The sequence below is a fragment of the Ornithorhynchus anatinus genome, chromosome X5 (genome assembly GCF_004115215.2).
Source record: "Ornithorhynchus anatinus isolate Pmale09 chromosome X5, mOrnAna1.pri.v4, whole genome shotgun sequence".
NCBI classification, from domain to species: domain Eukaryota; kingdom Metazoa; phylum Chordata; class Mammalia; order Monotremata; family Ornithorhynchidae; genus Ornithorhynchus; species Ornithorhynchus anatinus.
In genome coordinates this window covers 9,628,445-9,644,096 of record NC_041753.1, presented here as the reverse complement: position 1 = coordinate 9,644,096, position 15,652 = coordinate 9,628,445, and the positions used below count along the sequence as shown (strand labels likewise).

Genomic DNA, 15,652 nt, shown 5'->3' with positions numbered 1-15,652 from the left:
CAACCTGAGTTCCTTCCCCTGACTTTGGAGAACTTTTACTCCAGCTCTAGCAAGTCACTGCCTATTTATTGGGCCAGTGTATGCACCTTTGTCCTAAGGTACAAAAAATGACCTTGAAGTCACTTATGGAACACCACCTCACTTCTCTGAAAGGGCTTTGGCTTCCATGAAGCCAGCAGTGAAAGGGAGAGTTTTGATCCTTATTTAATGATGGTATTTTTTTAAGCCCTTACTATGTGCCAGGCACTGTACTAAGCTGTGGGGTGGATACAAGCAAATTGTGTTGGACACAGTCCCTGACTCATGTGGGACTCGCAGTCTCAATCCTCATTTTATAGATGAGGTAACTGAGGCCCAGAGGAATGAAGTGACTTGCCCAAGGTCACCCAGCAGGCATGTGGCAGAGCTGGGATTAGAACTCATGATCTTCTGACTCCCAGGTTCATGCTCTATACACTTGTCCATGATGCTTCTCACTTATTTCCCACTGGGAAGGCATAGCCACCCCAGACACTTAAATGCCATACATATGGCAGTGGGATAGCAGCCGCTGCTTGGGATCACACTTATGACAAGCTCGACATGGGCTTGGCTCCAGCTGCAAGCTACCTGCTGGAGGTGCCTAGTACCATGGCTCTCCCCCTTGCCCTGGTATATTGAATAATATAATGGACTAGGATGATTTAGTAATATCCCATGAGATCAAGCCTCAAGCCTCAAAAAAACCTACTCTCAAGCTGGCCCGTTCCCTATAATTAATTACTTGGTTCAGTCTTCTGTTACTTAATTCCACTCTCAATGCAATGTCATTTCCACCGGGGAGGTAACTGTCCCTTCTTGGGAGATGTCTCAGACTCCAACTGCAGACAATGCCAAAGCAAAAGCAAATGATGCTGTAATCTCTACTCTTGGGAGCATTTGAGCTCACCACCCCAGCATTATAACTACTAACCAGGCACAGACAGCACAAACTCTTCATTTCCTCACTTGGTGAAGGGGTGCCCAGCTCAGACCAGGTGAGTGTCTCCTTGTATTCCAGGCTCTGATATAGGACAGGGAGGAAGCATCAGAGATGGAGCCAGATTGGTTCTCAGGTACTATGGGTGCTGAAGACATTACAGGAAAACTTTCTGAATGGAACCTCTGAATAGCTGATACCTCAGTTTCTTTTGCCAGCTTTCTCTCTGTCCTATTTTCTAGATTAGGCTCACTCTAGATTAGGCACAGTGGGAGATATTTCAGAAGTAGGATCTTTATACTGAAGTCCTTCAATGGACAAGCATTTTCCAGTTCCTATTCTAATGAACGGCCTCCCTCTTGCAAAACCTCTATGCCCTCCATTCCTCTAGCAACTTCTACATAACCTTTGCTGCACAATTTTTCAGAAGAGAATTTGATGTCAGGATTAGAGGGAGTAGAGACAGTAGTCAGAAGGTGTAGAGGGACCAATCAAGAAATAACAGTGTTCCTATTCAATATCTCTTTGACCTTTCTAGATGAGCACACTCCCCAACCTCCCTAGGCTTTAAGATACTCAATCAGCTACACCTATCCTCACTCCTCTTCTGTAACCCAGCCCTTACACTCTGTTGTTTTAACACTAACCTACTCACTGTGCCTCACCCTCATCTTTCTCACCATTGACCCCCTGCTCACATCCTCCTTCCTGCCTACAACTTCCTCCTCTTTCATATCTGACTGACCACCACTCCCCCATCTTTAAAGCTCTATTAAAATTACATTTCCTCCAGAGTAACCTCTCATCTCCCCCACGGTATTCTCTTTCACTTCTGCAGTGCCTCTGCACTGGGGTCTATACCCCGTAAACACATTGATATTCACCGCACCCCAAATTCTCAGCACTTAGGTGCATATCCTTATATCCTGATGCCTACTCTATGAGTAATTTGTTTTAATGTCTATCTCCCCTGCTAGACTGGAGGCTCCTTGAGTGCAGGGGTCATGTCTATTTAATCTACTGGACCCTCCCAAATGCTTAGCAAAATGCTTGGCACATAGTAAGTGCTCAATAAATACCAAAGATTGCTATGATACCCTAACACTGGCAGTTTCTGTGTTCATTCTATGATCCAATCTAGGACCTTCCTCATGTATTGATTCCCTCTGCATTCATGCCTGTCTTTTACAAGAGCTTTATCCTTGACCCCAGTCAAGTGCTTAGGAGAGTAGAATATAATAGAGTTGGTAGATAACAATAATAATAGTATTTGTTAAGTGTTTACTATGTGCCAAGCACTGTTCTAAGTGCTGATGTGATCACTAATCACAAGGAGCCTCCAATTTACAGGAGGAGCAAATCAATTTTCTCTTTGATAGGAATTGTCACTCTTTACTGCTGTATTGCACTTTCCCAAGCACTTAGTACAGTGTTCTCCATGCAGTAAGTGCTTAATAAATATGATTGAATGAATTTTTCTCCCTCATTTTTCATACATACACCAACTGCTTTTTCATTTTTCTTTTTCTGCTTCATTCCCTGCTATCTTTCCATTTCTTCCCCTTGCCCTTGCAGTTCATCTTCTATTGTTCTTTTCTCCTTGTTCAGTCAGCCCTGAAAGTCAAAAAAGCCATAATACATTGACCAAACTAAAGTATTTTGTCCTTCCTTGTTTGCTTCTTTCTCATTAAAGCCTTGCTTTCTTGTACTTCTGCCCCTACTCTGGCAATCAATCAACCAATCCATAGAATTTATTGGACACTTACTGCATGCAGAGCACTGTCCTAAGCACTTCAGGAAGTACAGTACAAGAGATCTGGTAGTCAAGATCCCTGCTCATAGAATGTACAGCCTACAGGAAGAGAGAGACAGGTATTACATGAGCAAATTTCTTCTTGGAATCCTGTTTTTCACATAGATTGTTTTATTTTATTCAGTTGGTCAAATATGTCGACGTTGCAATCAACCAATAGTATTTATTGAGCACTTACTCTTTGTGGAGCATTGAACTAAGTGCTTAAGAGACTGCAATAGCATTAGTAGACAGAATCCTTGTCATCAAGGAGCTTCGATCTAGCATGGAAGGCAGCCACTTAAAAAGAAAAATCACAGGTAAGACAAAGACAAAGCTACAGAGTGAGTGCAATGAGAATAGGTGAGGACCCAAGTGCTTAGATGTCAGGGAATTGCTGAAGTAGCAGGAGGTGTTGAATGGGGTGGTAAAATGAATGATTAATCAGGAAAGGCCTTCTCAAGGAGATCCAGTTTCAGAAGAACTTTGAAGGTGGAGAGCAGGGTCAGTCAGATGTTAATCAGTTGATCAGTCAATCAATTATATTTACTAAGCAATTATTGTGTGTTGAGCACTGTACTAGGTCCTTGAGAGTAGAGTCTACCAACTCTACAGTAGAGTTGGTAGACATGAGACCCACTCACAAGGAGCTCACAGTCTATTTTAAACAAGTTATTGAAGTCTTCTAACAGTAATTGCCCAAGCACATGGGGCTAACAGTGTAAAAGGAAAAGCAGATATTGAATGCCCATTTTATAGATAAGCAAACTGAGATACAAAGAAGTGAAATGGTTTCCTCAAGGTCTCAAAGCAGGTATATGACAGAGCTAGGATTAGACTCCCAGGACAGTGCAATTTCCACTTATTGGGCTGTGAAGATTCCACAAGCTTCCCTATGAGGGCACTTGTGGAGCAATTACTTTACCCCACTTCAAAGTCTTATTGAAGGCCCATGTCCTCCAAGAGGGCTTCCCTGACTAAGCTCTCCTTGCCTCCTCTCTCGCTTCATAGTCCCTTCTCTCTTCAACTTGACTTGCTCCTTTTATTCATCCCCTCTCCCAGACCCACAGCACTTATGTACATATCTGTATTAATTTGTTTATTTCTATTATTTTCTGTCTCCCCCTCTAGCTCGTTGTGGGCGAAGAATGTGTTAATTGTTATATTGTACTCTTCCAAGCATGTAGTACTGTGCTCTCTACACTCGTGGTGAATATGATCAAATAAATGAATGAATTTAAGAAGCAGGTCTTAAAGATAGTGAAAACCCCACTCAATCAGTGGTATGTGTTGTCTGCTTTCTGTGAGCAGAGCACTGGAAGAACCTGAGGTTATAGTCAAACTTGGAGATTTGACTGCACAATCCTTCTTTCAGGTTCATTTGGGAACAATAATTGTCATGGATCTTTCCTTACCTAGCAAAATGAGTTTTGTTTACAGCTTGAATTACAACATAGCTTCCCAGAAAGAGCACAGATGTGGGTGGCAGAAGAGCCACGTTCGTTCATTCATTCATTCATTCATTCATTCATTCAATAGAATTTGTTGAGTGCTTACTATGTGCAGAGCACTGAACTAAGCACTTGGAATGTACAATTCGGCAGCAGATAGAGACAATCCCTGCCCATTGAGGGGCTTACAGTCTAATCGGGGGAGACATACAGACAAAAACAATAGCAATAAATAGAATCAAGGGGCTGTACATCTCATTAACAAAATAAATAGGGTAATAAAAATATATACAAATGAGCATATGAGCACAGTGCTGAGGGGAGGGGAAGGGAGAGGGGAAGGAGCAGAGGGAAAGGGGGGGAAAAGGGGGCTTAGCTGAGGGGAGGTGGGGTCGGGGGCAGAGAGGCAGCAGAGGGAGCAGAGGGAAAAGGGGAAGCTCAGTCTGGGAAGGCCACCTGGAGGAGGTGAGGTCTCAGTAGGGCTTTGAAGAGGGGAAGAGAGTTAGTTTGGCGGAGATGAGGAGGGAGGGCATTCCAGGACAGCGGGAGGACATGGGCCAGGGGTCGACGGTGGGATAGGTGAGACCGAGGGATGATGAGGAGGTGGGCAGCAGAGGAGCAGAGCGTTTGGGGTGGGCAGTAGAAAGAGAGAAGGGAGGAGAGGTAGGAGGGGGCAAGGTGATGGAGAGCCTTGAAGCCTACAGTGAGAAGTTTTTGTTTCGTGAGGAGGTTAATGGGCAACCACTGGAGGTTTTTAAGAAGGGGAGTGACATGCCTAGAGCGTTTCTGCAGAAAGATGAGCCGGTCAGTGGAATGAAGAATAGACTGGAGCGGGGAGAAAGAGGAGGAAGGGAGATCAGAGAGAAGGCTGACACAATAATCCAGCCGGGATATTATGAGAGGGAAGGGCGGATCTTGGCAATATTATAAAGGTGAGACCGGCAGATCATGGTGACGGGTTGGATGGGTGGGGTGAATGAGAGATCTGAGTCAAGGATGACACGGAGGTTGCAGGCTTGAGAGACAGGATGGTCGTACCATCTACAGTGATAGGGAAGTCAGGAAGAGGACAGGGCTTGGGAGGGAAGCTAAGGAGCTCAGTTTTGGACATGTTGAGTTTTAGGTGGCGGGCAGACATCCAGGTAGAGACGTCCTGGAGGCAGGAGGAGATAGGAGCCTGAAGGGGTGGGGAGAGGACAGGGCAGAGATGTAGATTTGTGTGTCATCTGCATAGAGATGATAGTTGAAGCCATGGGAGCGAATGAGTTCACCAAGGGAGTGAATGTAGATGGATAACAGAAGAAGGCCAAGAACTGACGCTTGAGGAATTCCTACAGTTAGAGGATGGGAGGTGGAGGAGGAGCCTGCGAAGGAGACCGAGAATGAACGGCTAGAAAGATAAGAGGAGAACCAGGAGAGGACGGAGTCCGTGAAGCCAAGGTGAGATAAGGTGTGGAGGAGAAGGGGATGGTCTACAGTGTCAAAGGCAGCTGAGATGTCAAGGAGGATTAGGATAGAGTAGGAGCCATTGGATTTGGCAAGAAGGAGGTCATGGTGACCTTTGAGAGAACAGTCTCGGTAGAGTAGAGGGGTCAGAAGCCAGATCTGGGGGGGTGGGGGCGTCCAGGAGAGAATTGGAGTTAAGGAATTCTAGGCAGCGAGTGCAGAAGACTTGTTCTAGGATCTTGGAAAGGAAGGGTAGTAGGGAGATAGGGCAATAACTGGAAGGGGAAGTGGGGTCGAGAGAGGGCTTTTTTAAGGAGGGGGGAGACATGGGCATGTTTGAAAGCAGAGGGGAAGAAGCCATTGGAGAGTGAGCAGTAAAAGATAGAAGTTAAGGAGGGGAGGAATGAAGAGGCGATGGTTTTCATAAGGTAAGCGGGAATGGGGTCCGAGGCGTGGGGGGGGGGGTGGCACTTGCGAGGAGGGAGGATATCTTTTCTGAGGATACTGCAGGGAAGGATGGGAAAATAGGGGGGAGAGTTGGGCTGTGGGAGGAGGCAGAAGGGTGAGGGGTAACTTGGGGAGCTCAGATCTGATTGTGATCATTTTCGTGATGAAGTAGGTGGCCAGATCGTTGGGGGTGAGGGATGGGGGAGGGGGAGGAACAGGGGGCCTGAGGAGAGAATTAAAAGTCCGGAACAATTGGCAGGGGTGATGGGCATTGGTGTCAATGGGGGAAGAAAAGTAGTTTTGCCTGGCGGAGGAGAGGGCAGAATTAAGGCAGGAAAGGATAAAGTTGACATGTATGAGGTCGGCTTGGTGCTTGGACTTTCGGGCAGCTCGAGCATAGGAGCGTAGGAGGCGGACAGAGGAGGTGATCCAGGGCTAGTGGAGCGAGAGCAGCGGAGGGAAAGGGAGGCAAGTGAGTTGAGATGAGTAGAGAGGGTGGAGTTGAGAGCGGTAATCTGATCATCGAGAGTAGGAAGAGAGGACGGGGGGCAAGGTGGGGAGAGATGCTTTTGGAGAGATGGATGGGATCAAGAGAGTGGAGGTCTCTGTGGGGGAGTAGTACAGATTTGCAGGGGGAGAGAGTGTGAGAGAGGAGACAGGTGAGAAGGTTATGGTCAGAGAGAGGGATTTCAGAGTTGGTGAGGGAGGAGATAGTGCAATGGTAGGAAATGACGACATCGAGGGTATGACCGAGTTGGTGAGTGGGCGAGGTGTGGTGGAGCAGGAGGTTGGCAGAGTCGAGGAGCGATAGCAGGTGGGTGGCAGAGGAGTCACCGGGTACATCCATGTAGATGTTGAAGTCTCCGAGGATCAGAGTGGGCAGAGAGAAGGAGAGAAGAAAGGTGAGGAAGGGGTCAAGGTGGCTGAAGAAGTCTTTGGTGGGACCAGGAGGAAGGTAGATGACGGCTACAAGAATCTGGAGGGGATGGTAGAGGCGAATGATACGGGCTTCAAAGGAGGGGAAGGAGAGGGAAGGCGGGGGGAGGGATAGTGTGGAAGCGGCATCGGAGTGAGAAAAGGTAGCCAACGCCTCCTCCCTTTCCGGTGAGTCTGGGGGAGTGGGAGAAGGAGATGTCTCTGCTGGAGAGAGCAGCGGTGGAGACCGTGTCTTCAGAAGTGAGCCAGGTCTCCGTAAGGGCAAGGAGGAGGAGAGAGCAGGAAAGGAAAAGGTCAAAGATGAAAGGTAGTTTACCTGTAATGGAGCGGGGATTACAGAGGCCACACTTGAAAATAGCTTTTGGTGTAGGGGAGGGGGGAGGGGATGAAGAGCGGGGAACGGGGAGGGTTTGGATGGGAACGAGGTGGTGGGGCCCTAGACAGGGAGAGGGGGAAGAGGGGTGGCGGGGGGACAGGAGGACTGGGATGGGACATGGGTGGGGAAGAGGGAAGGGAGGAGGGTGGGGGGGGTTGGTGAGGAGAAGTGTAGAAAGAGGGGGAAGAGGGGTGGCACTGGTGAAGTGGGGTTCTAGGGCAGGGAAGGGGAGGAGGCAGAAGAGAGAGCGGGAAAGAGCTGGGCGGGAGAGGGGAAGGGGAAGGAGTTGATTAGGAGGGGCAGATGGGAGGACGGGGGTGGAAGGACATGGTGAGGCCAGAATCCCATCTATGCCACTACTGTAAGATCTTGGGCAAGTCACTGAATTCTGAGTCCTCAGCTTCCTTCTTTGTAAGTGAGATTAAGATACCTGCTCTCCCAACCTAGTTGGTCATGAGGAACAGAAACTGTGTCTGATCTGTTCATCTTGTGTCTTTCTCCAGGGCACGGTACTGTGGCCCAGAAGAAGCCCTGAATAAGTACCATAATAAAGAATTTACTTGAGGGTAGATGCCTTGAAACTTACTATCCAAAACATTTTACTCTTGCAACTTCTGCTAGGGACCTGTGTCACATGCCATCATGCAATTAAATGGTGAATCAGCAATCCTCAGGAGCAGAATACTTCTAGAGGAAGGTTCAACCAATATATAAGCATCTTGGAAATTTAGCCAGTATTCCAGAGAGTAAGGTCTGACCCAACTACAGGCATCTCAAATTTTACCATTTGAGTACTGAGCACCATTGCAACCAATTGGATATCTTTCTTTATCCTGTTCTAGGCAATACCACTGTCAAGCAATCAAGAAAATGCTGTCAAGTGATGTGATCTTAATCATTTTCTTCCTGGCTCAGACTGGGATTGGGCTCTTGGGGAATTGCACCCTGTTCATGATGTATGTCAGTGTCATCATATCTCAGCCCCATCGGAAGAAGTCCACGGACCTGATTCTGACCCACCTGACCATGGCCAACATGGTGACACTGCTCACCCAGGCTGCCCCAGGCATGGTGATGGCTTTTGGGTTGAAGACTCTCGTGGATAACATTGGGTGTCAGATCGTGCTGTACATGAGGAGAGTGGCCCGGGGTCTGTCCATCTGCACCACATGTCTCCTGAGCGTGTTCCAGGCCATCACCATCAGCCCCAGCACCTCCCTCTGGGCCCGGCTCAAATCCAGAGCCCCCAAATGCATTCTCCCTTCCTTCCTCTTCTTCTGGATCCTCAACATGTTGGTAGATATGAATTTTCTGAAATCAGTTGTTGTCCCTAGTAATGTCACCATCATTCTTCATGGCTATTATAGAAAATCCTGTTCTAGTTCGCTTCGCGTTATATTTTTCAATGAGGTTGCATTTATGAGTGCCATGACTATGCGAGATCTGATCTTCATGATCCTCATGAGCTGGGCCAGTGGCTACATGGTTCTTGTGCTCTACCAACACCGTAAACAAGTCGAGCACATCCACAGCACCAGCCTTTCCCCAAAATCCTCAGCAGAAACCAGAGCCACCCAGACCATCCTGCTGCTCGTCACCTGCTTTGTTTGCTTTTATTGCATCAACAGTGGCATTGTGCTTTTAAATTATACAGATGAAAAAGACCTGATACTGTATGATGTGGCAACCTTCTTAGGTGCCTGCTATGCCTTCCTCTGTCCCTTGGTCCTGATCAGCAGTGATCCCCGGGTCCCCAGGCCGCAGTGTGGGCCCATGAAGATGTCAGAACTTTCTGCTTCTGTAGATCCCTGTGGGGAACCACAAATTACCTTCTTGTCTAATTCTCTGTCAATACCCCCACTATGAAGGCTATAGGAGGGAGGAATGCATATACTTTGGAAGAAAGCTTTATCGCATGCAACTGACCCTATTTATTCCATGAGAGAAAAGTGAACATCTGGAACGTCCAGTGAGACAGCAGCTAACTGGGGGGATTTATTATCTTCCTATTCTTGTGCACAGACATTATTCTCTACCCCCATATCCAGGATGAGGGTGTGTAGACTCCATTCCCTGAGCTCAGAGGAGGGAGGGGAGACCTCAAGAGCACAAAGATCATTACTTTTCCTGAAGAAAATAAAGAAAATAGGGCACATTTCAGGCTTTAAAATCATTTCAAAAAAAGGATTGGGCTTCATTGATTCCAGCTGGATTTCTTCATGAACCCTCTCCCTCTCTCAACTTGCACAACTCATCCTTCTTTTGCCCATCTCACAAAGTCCAGAGAACAAAGACATCTCTCCCAAGAAGAAGTATTTTCATTCCCTTAAATCCACACCTCCAGATCTAGAAACCCTGGAAAATCTAACTGATGGGAAATAGGATGAAGTGTCACACAATCAGCTCCATTTACTTTAGATTAACCTCTTGTTTTTTTCTTGAAATCATTGCCTTGCAACTCTTAGACCTTTGAAACAAGGCCCTCTACTCTTTATGCCCCATCCCATCTTCCACTTCAGCTCCTCCACATCCTCTAAGTACTTGGGTCCTCACAGCACACTCCCAGAGCATATATACAGAGATGTGCATATTCTATTGCTTCCTCTTCCCTGAAATTTATTTTAGTGTCAGTCTTCCCCAGTAGGAATCATACCTATCAATTCTACTATGTTCTCCCAAGAGCTTAGTAAAGTGACCTCTCACCTGTTTTCCCGATAACCACTTTTCCACATCCTCTCTTGGAAGGCAGGGCACCTACTCAAGGCTCCCTCTCCCTTCATATCCGACATACTCTCCCCATTTCCAAAGCCCTGCTAAAATCATATGTCCTCTAAGAGGCCTTCCCTGACTAACCCCTCATTTCCCTTTCTTGGTCACCTTTCTACGTGGCCTTTGCACTTGGATCTGTTCTGCTTAAGAAATTTACTATTCACCCCTCCAACAACACCAGAGCACTTATGTACGCATCCATTTGAAATTCACTTTTATATGTCTACCCCTCTATTCTGTGAGTTTCTTGTGGACAGGGAGCATGTCTACCAACTCTTTTGTATTATACTCTCCCAAGTGCTTAGTACAGTGTCTGCACAGAATAAGTGCTTACTAAATATCATTGAATGATTGATTGAGGTACCACCATTCTCCCTATCTTCAAAGCCCAGCTAAGATGTCCTCCAAGAGGCCTTAGCTGACTAGCCCCTCATTTCCCCACCCTATTCCCCCTCCCTACTGTGTCACCTATACACTTTAATCTGTACCGTTTGTATCCCTAGGCTCTTGGCCATTCACCCCACCCTCAACTGCCCAACTTATATACATATCCTTATTTTCTGCCTTTTCCCTTCCTGTAACAGATTTTAATGTCTATCTCCCCCACTAGACTGTAAGATTCTTGAGGACAGGGATTATGTCTACCTACTCTATTGTACTGTACTCTCCCAATCACTTAGTACATTGTTATTCACCCAGCAGGAGCTCAATAAATACCACCAATTGACTGATTTATGTTGGTCATCACCTGTATCTTTTGAATCTTTGTTCATCTGTCATTGCCAACACCTGCACTGCCCTCAGCACCCACCTCATCCTTAGACTATGAGCCCCTTGATGCCAGGCACCATGTCTACACCTCATCTATGTATTTCTTTCACAGTGCTTAGTACAATACTTCACACATAATAATGTTGATAGTATTTGTTAAGCACTCATTCTGTGTCAAGCACTATTCTAAGCTCTGGAGTTGATACAAGTTAATCAGGAAAACACAGTCCCTGTCCCATTTGGGACTCACAGTCTAAGTAGGAAGGAGAATCCCCATTTAATAATAAGAAAAAATAAATAAATACCCTTAAACTACAGGACATAGAATGAAGAGATAGGTTCACCTCCATGCATTTCATATCATTCATTTCCCCATCAGCTGAGTGATTTAAGACAAAAAGTCATAGCTAAGCAAAATGATATTTCCATTTTTGAGTGAAATAGATTGCTATTCTGAAAACCAAAAAGTTTCTATCTAAACTTTTATCATCACTGAGCCTTTGGTCCCATGTTCCAAACAGGTAAGTAGCACTAGAACCTATCAATTCTGAGACTGTGTCCAATCACTAAACGGGATACAGATAGCCAGGCTCCAAACAATCTACTCTCTCCATCGCTCTTTAGCTCAATCCAATTTAACTATGATATAAAAACAAGCTTAACATAATCCATCCTACATTATTTTAGTTTCTCAGGCATGTCTCTCCCTTTCCTGACCTGGAAACAGTAAGGAAAATTTGACAAGCATCTGTCCAGGATGGTGTGGTGATATGCTTGCCTTGAGGCACAGGACTGGAACAAATAACCTCCAATTGGTGTTTCTACCACCAGCAGCAAAGCCCAGGGTAAGGAGCATAGGCCTGCATTTGAGAGTATCTGGGTTCTGATAGTGGCTCTGTCATTTCCTAAACGTGTGACCTTGGGCAAGTCACTTAACTTCTGTGTGCTTCTGTTTCCTCATCTATAAAAGGACAATTCCTGTTGTCTCTCCTATTTAGACAGTGAACCCCATGTGGGGCAATGATTGTGCCTGACCTGAATATCTTGTCCCTACACCAGTGCTTAGTACAGTGCTCTGCACACAGTAAACTCTCAATAAATGCAATTGAATGCAGTGTTTATTACACTGCTTAGCAAACACCACTTTTAGCTATAGGATTCCATTACTATTGCAACTCTTAGTGTACATTTCTGATCAAGTCTCAGAAAGTTTTACTCCCGATTGATTTCCTTTCAATAATTTGCTTAACTTTGTGTACAATTACTTAATTTACACATTAGTGGGATTTGGAGGATGATTTTCCTTACAGAGGGAAGTTTGTCCTTGCTCTGGGGACATCTCAGTTCTCCCACTACAGATGGTGTCAAAGCAGTGGCAAGTGACACAGTAATCAAAACTCTGGAGGGAAGTGAGCTCACACCATCTCATCCCTTTAATTGCTGCCCAGACCGGGCCACACCAGAAAGAGACAAGACAAGATCCCTGTTACCCAAGGCTGAGGGAGAGCAGACCAAACCAGGTGAGTGACTAATGGCTGTTGTGCTCTCAGCAGGGATGCGAGGGAGAAGCCAAGTGGGATGGTGTTCATGGTTTAGGGGCACTGAGCAGTCAGGCTGAGATAATATTATCACAAAGGTCTGTGACTGACATCTTTGTGAGAGCAGTTGAAGGTTCATGATTCGTCTGCTGATTTCTGTTCATGAAGATGGAGTGACTTTGGTCTTCCCCACTCCCAGCCTCACAGCACTTATGTACATATCTGTAATTGTATTTACCTGTTTTGATGTCTGTCTCCCCCATTCTAGACTGTGAGCCTGTTGTGGGCAGGGAATGTGACTGTTTATTGCTGTACTCTCCCAAGAGCTTAGTACTTTGCTCTGCATGCAGTGAGCGCTCAATTCAGTTGAATGAATGAATTAATGAATAACTTTCTGGTGTCTACCTGGGGGCTCAGGATTTGTCTATAACCTGTCCTTTTCCTGGTGCATTCAATAGACTCCATCAGGGGGACTCCACTCTCCACTCTCCACTTTCATTCCTTTAATTTAGGTCACCACTCATATACAACATCCACTTTTACAATTCAAAGCCCCGTAAGATCACATTTTCTCCAAGAGATATTCTTTGACTAAGCAAGACTGAGGAGAAGGAGCGAGACCATGGCTAGAAGATGTAGATTTGGGAATCATCTGCATAGCAATGGTCACTGAAATCACGGGGGTGAATGAGTTCTCCAAGGGAGTGAGTGAAGATGGAGAATAGAAGGGGACCCAGAACTGAGGCCTGAGGGAATCCCACAGTTAGAGGGTGGGAGGCAGAGGAGGAGCCTGTGAAAGAGACATAGTGTGAGTGCCCAGAAAGATAAGAGGAGAACCAAGAGAGGTGAGTATCAGCGAAGCCAAGGTTAGATAATGTTTCCAGGAAAAGGGGCTGGTCCACAGTGTCAGAGGTAGATTCAGGATCGAGGAGGATTAAAAGAAAGTAGAGGCCGTTAGTTTAACAGGAAGAAGATCATTGATGACCTTTGAACCTTCCCTTGATGCACAAATTGATGGCCTCAAAAGGACCTTCTCTACTGAACTAAACTCACTCACTCCACTTTCCCTCTGCCAATCTTGGACCACCACAGCCTTGGATCACCTCCACATGAGCTGTCGATCACTGCTGGCTGGCCATTTCAAATGCTTCCTCTTCTCTCCTCCACCAGCCAACATTTTCTCTCCATCCTTATTTACTCCTGTGCCCATTGCCCTCACCAGTTGTTTCAGATGTTTAACTCTCTTCTGAAGCCTTCTCTCCCACTGACAGCCCACCATCTCTTTCCCCTAGTGATCTGGCCCTATATTTCATCGATAAAATTGAAACCATCAAGCATGATCTCCCTAAAATCTCCCTTGCTTTTTTCCAGTTCCTCCCATACCTTTCCCAGGAGTTTCTCGAGAGATCTCCCACTGCCTCTCAGAATCTACTCCCTCCACCTGCATCACTGATTCCATCCTCTCACACCTTATAAAAACACGTGTCCCTTCCCTTCTTCCTTCTCTGACCACCATCTTCAACCATATATTTTACAATGGCTTCTTCCCCACTGCCTAAAAAAAAAACTCTCTCGACCCCAAGGCCCCTCCAGTTATCGCTCTATCTCCCTTCAGCCTTGCTTCTCCAAATCTCTTAGGGGAGTTGACCCCCTCCAATCTGGATTCTATCCCCTTTGCTCCACCAAAACTGTGCTCTAGACTCATGTTTACTGTGTGGAAGGCGACAGTGGTAAACCACTTCCATATTTTTACCAAGAAAACTCTACAGATACACTTCCAGAATGATTTCAGATGGAGAGTGGGGCGTTCTGGGAGTGATGTGTCCATGGTGTCGCCATGGGTCCGAAATAACTTGACGGTATAAGACAAGACAATTACTGTTATACGATTATTTGGGTAATGTTAGAAGAATGTTCAGTGCTATAGAAATCCCATAAAAGGTAAAGCAAACCTATCTCCAAGATCTTAAAGAGGAACAGGAGGCAGGGCTCTCACAGAATTGGGTTGAGGGAGAAAAAGGCGGGAAAGAAGAGCTATAGTCTCAATTTGGTCAGCCCCGCATCTTCCTTTTGTGTCACCCCAAGCTTGGCATCTGACTTCCCTCCCACACCCTGGACTCAAGGACACATGTGACATCACTTGCATGCCCACTCCAACACTTAGTATAGTGCCTGGCACACAGTGAGCACTTCACAAATACCATTGTTATTATTATTATTATTATTATTATTACAAAGCAGCAGTAGGGCCAATCACAAGAGGTTATTTTATGAAAATTAAACAAAGTTGATGTAACCTGCTTTTGGAACAAAGGAAGTCAGACATTGTCCTTAGATATCTCAATTTCCCTCATTTGAGGATTTAAAGTTGATGATTTCTACTGGGTTTGTCTTTTTAAGGTCTTGTAGGTTCTTCAGTTCCAAATGAAATCAAGAAAATGCTTTGGGAGAACTTGATTGTCTCAGTTTTATTCCTGAGTCAGACCAGGATTGGGATCCTGGGAAACTCAGCACTGCCGCTGCTTTATGTCAGTGTCTTCATTGCCCAGGCCCGCCGGATAAAAGCCCGCAGACCTGAGCATCATCCACCTGATCATGGCCAACACAGTGATACTTCTCACCCAGGTAACCCCAGGGATGGTGCTGGCCTTCAAGGGGTAAGATATGATGGATGTCGTGGGGGGCCAGTTGATCCTGTACATAAGGACAGTGGCCTGGGGCCTTTCCATCTGTACCACGTGTCTCCTGAGCATGTTCCAGGCCATCACTATCAGTCCCAGCACCTCTTGCTGGGCCCGGCTCAAACCCAGCACTCCCAGGTTTATCCTCCCTTCCTTAATTTTCTTCTAGATCCTCTCCTTGTTCTTGGACAAACATATTCTGAGAATGACTGAAGTGACCAGGAATGATATGGCCACAGTTAAAAATGTCTAAAGGAAATTTTGTGCAGTACGTTTACAAGATACTGCATTTGTAAGTGCCTTGACTCTCCGAGATGTCCTCTTTGTGTGTCTCATGAACTGGTCTAGTGGCTACATGGTGATGGTCCTTCACCAACACCGCATGCAAGTCCAGCATATCCACAGCACCAGCCTCTCCCCCAAACCCTCCACTGAGTCCAGAGCCACTCAGACCATCCTGGTCATCGTTATCTGCTTTGTGTCCTTT

At 46.1% G+C, this 15,652-nt stretch overlaps 1 protein-coding gene and 1 pseudogene across 1 annotated transcript; both read left to right on the top strand.

Moving 5' to 3' along the window:
* Nucleotides 1-8,276: 8,276 nt before the first annotated feature.
* On the top strand, nucleotides 8,277-9,272 carry LOC114808105 (vomeronasal type-1 receptor 4-like). Its single transcript, XM_029055585.1, has one exon. The coding sequence runs from the start codon at nucleotides 8,277-8,279 to the stop codon at nucleotides 9,270-9,272; it is 996 nt and encodes a 331-aa protein (XP_028911418.1).
* On the top strand, nucleotides 14,923-15,652 carry ORNANAV1R-PS3387 (vomeronasal 1 receptor ornAnaV1R-ps3387 pseudogene; annotated as a pseudogene).

Coding starts and splice junctions, on each gene's coding strand:
- LOC114808105 (XM_029055585.1), top strand. CDS start 8,277: ATGCTGTCAAGTGATGTGATCTTAATCATTTTCTTCCTGGCTCAGACT.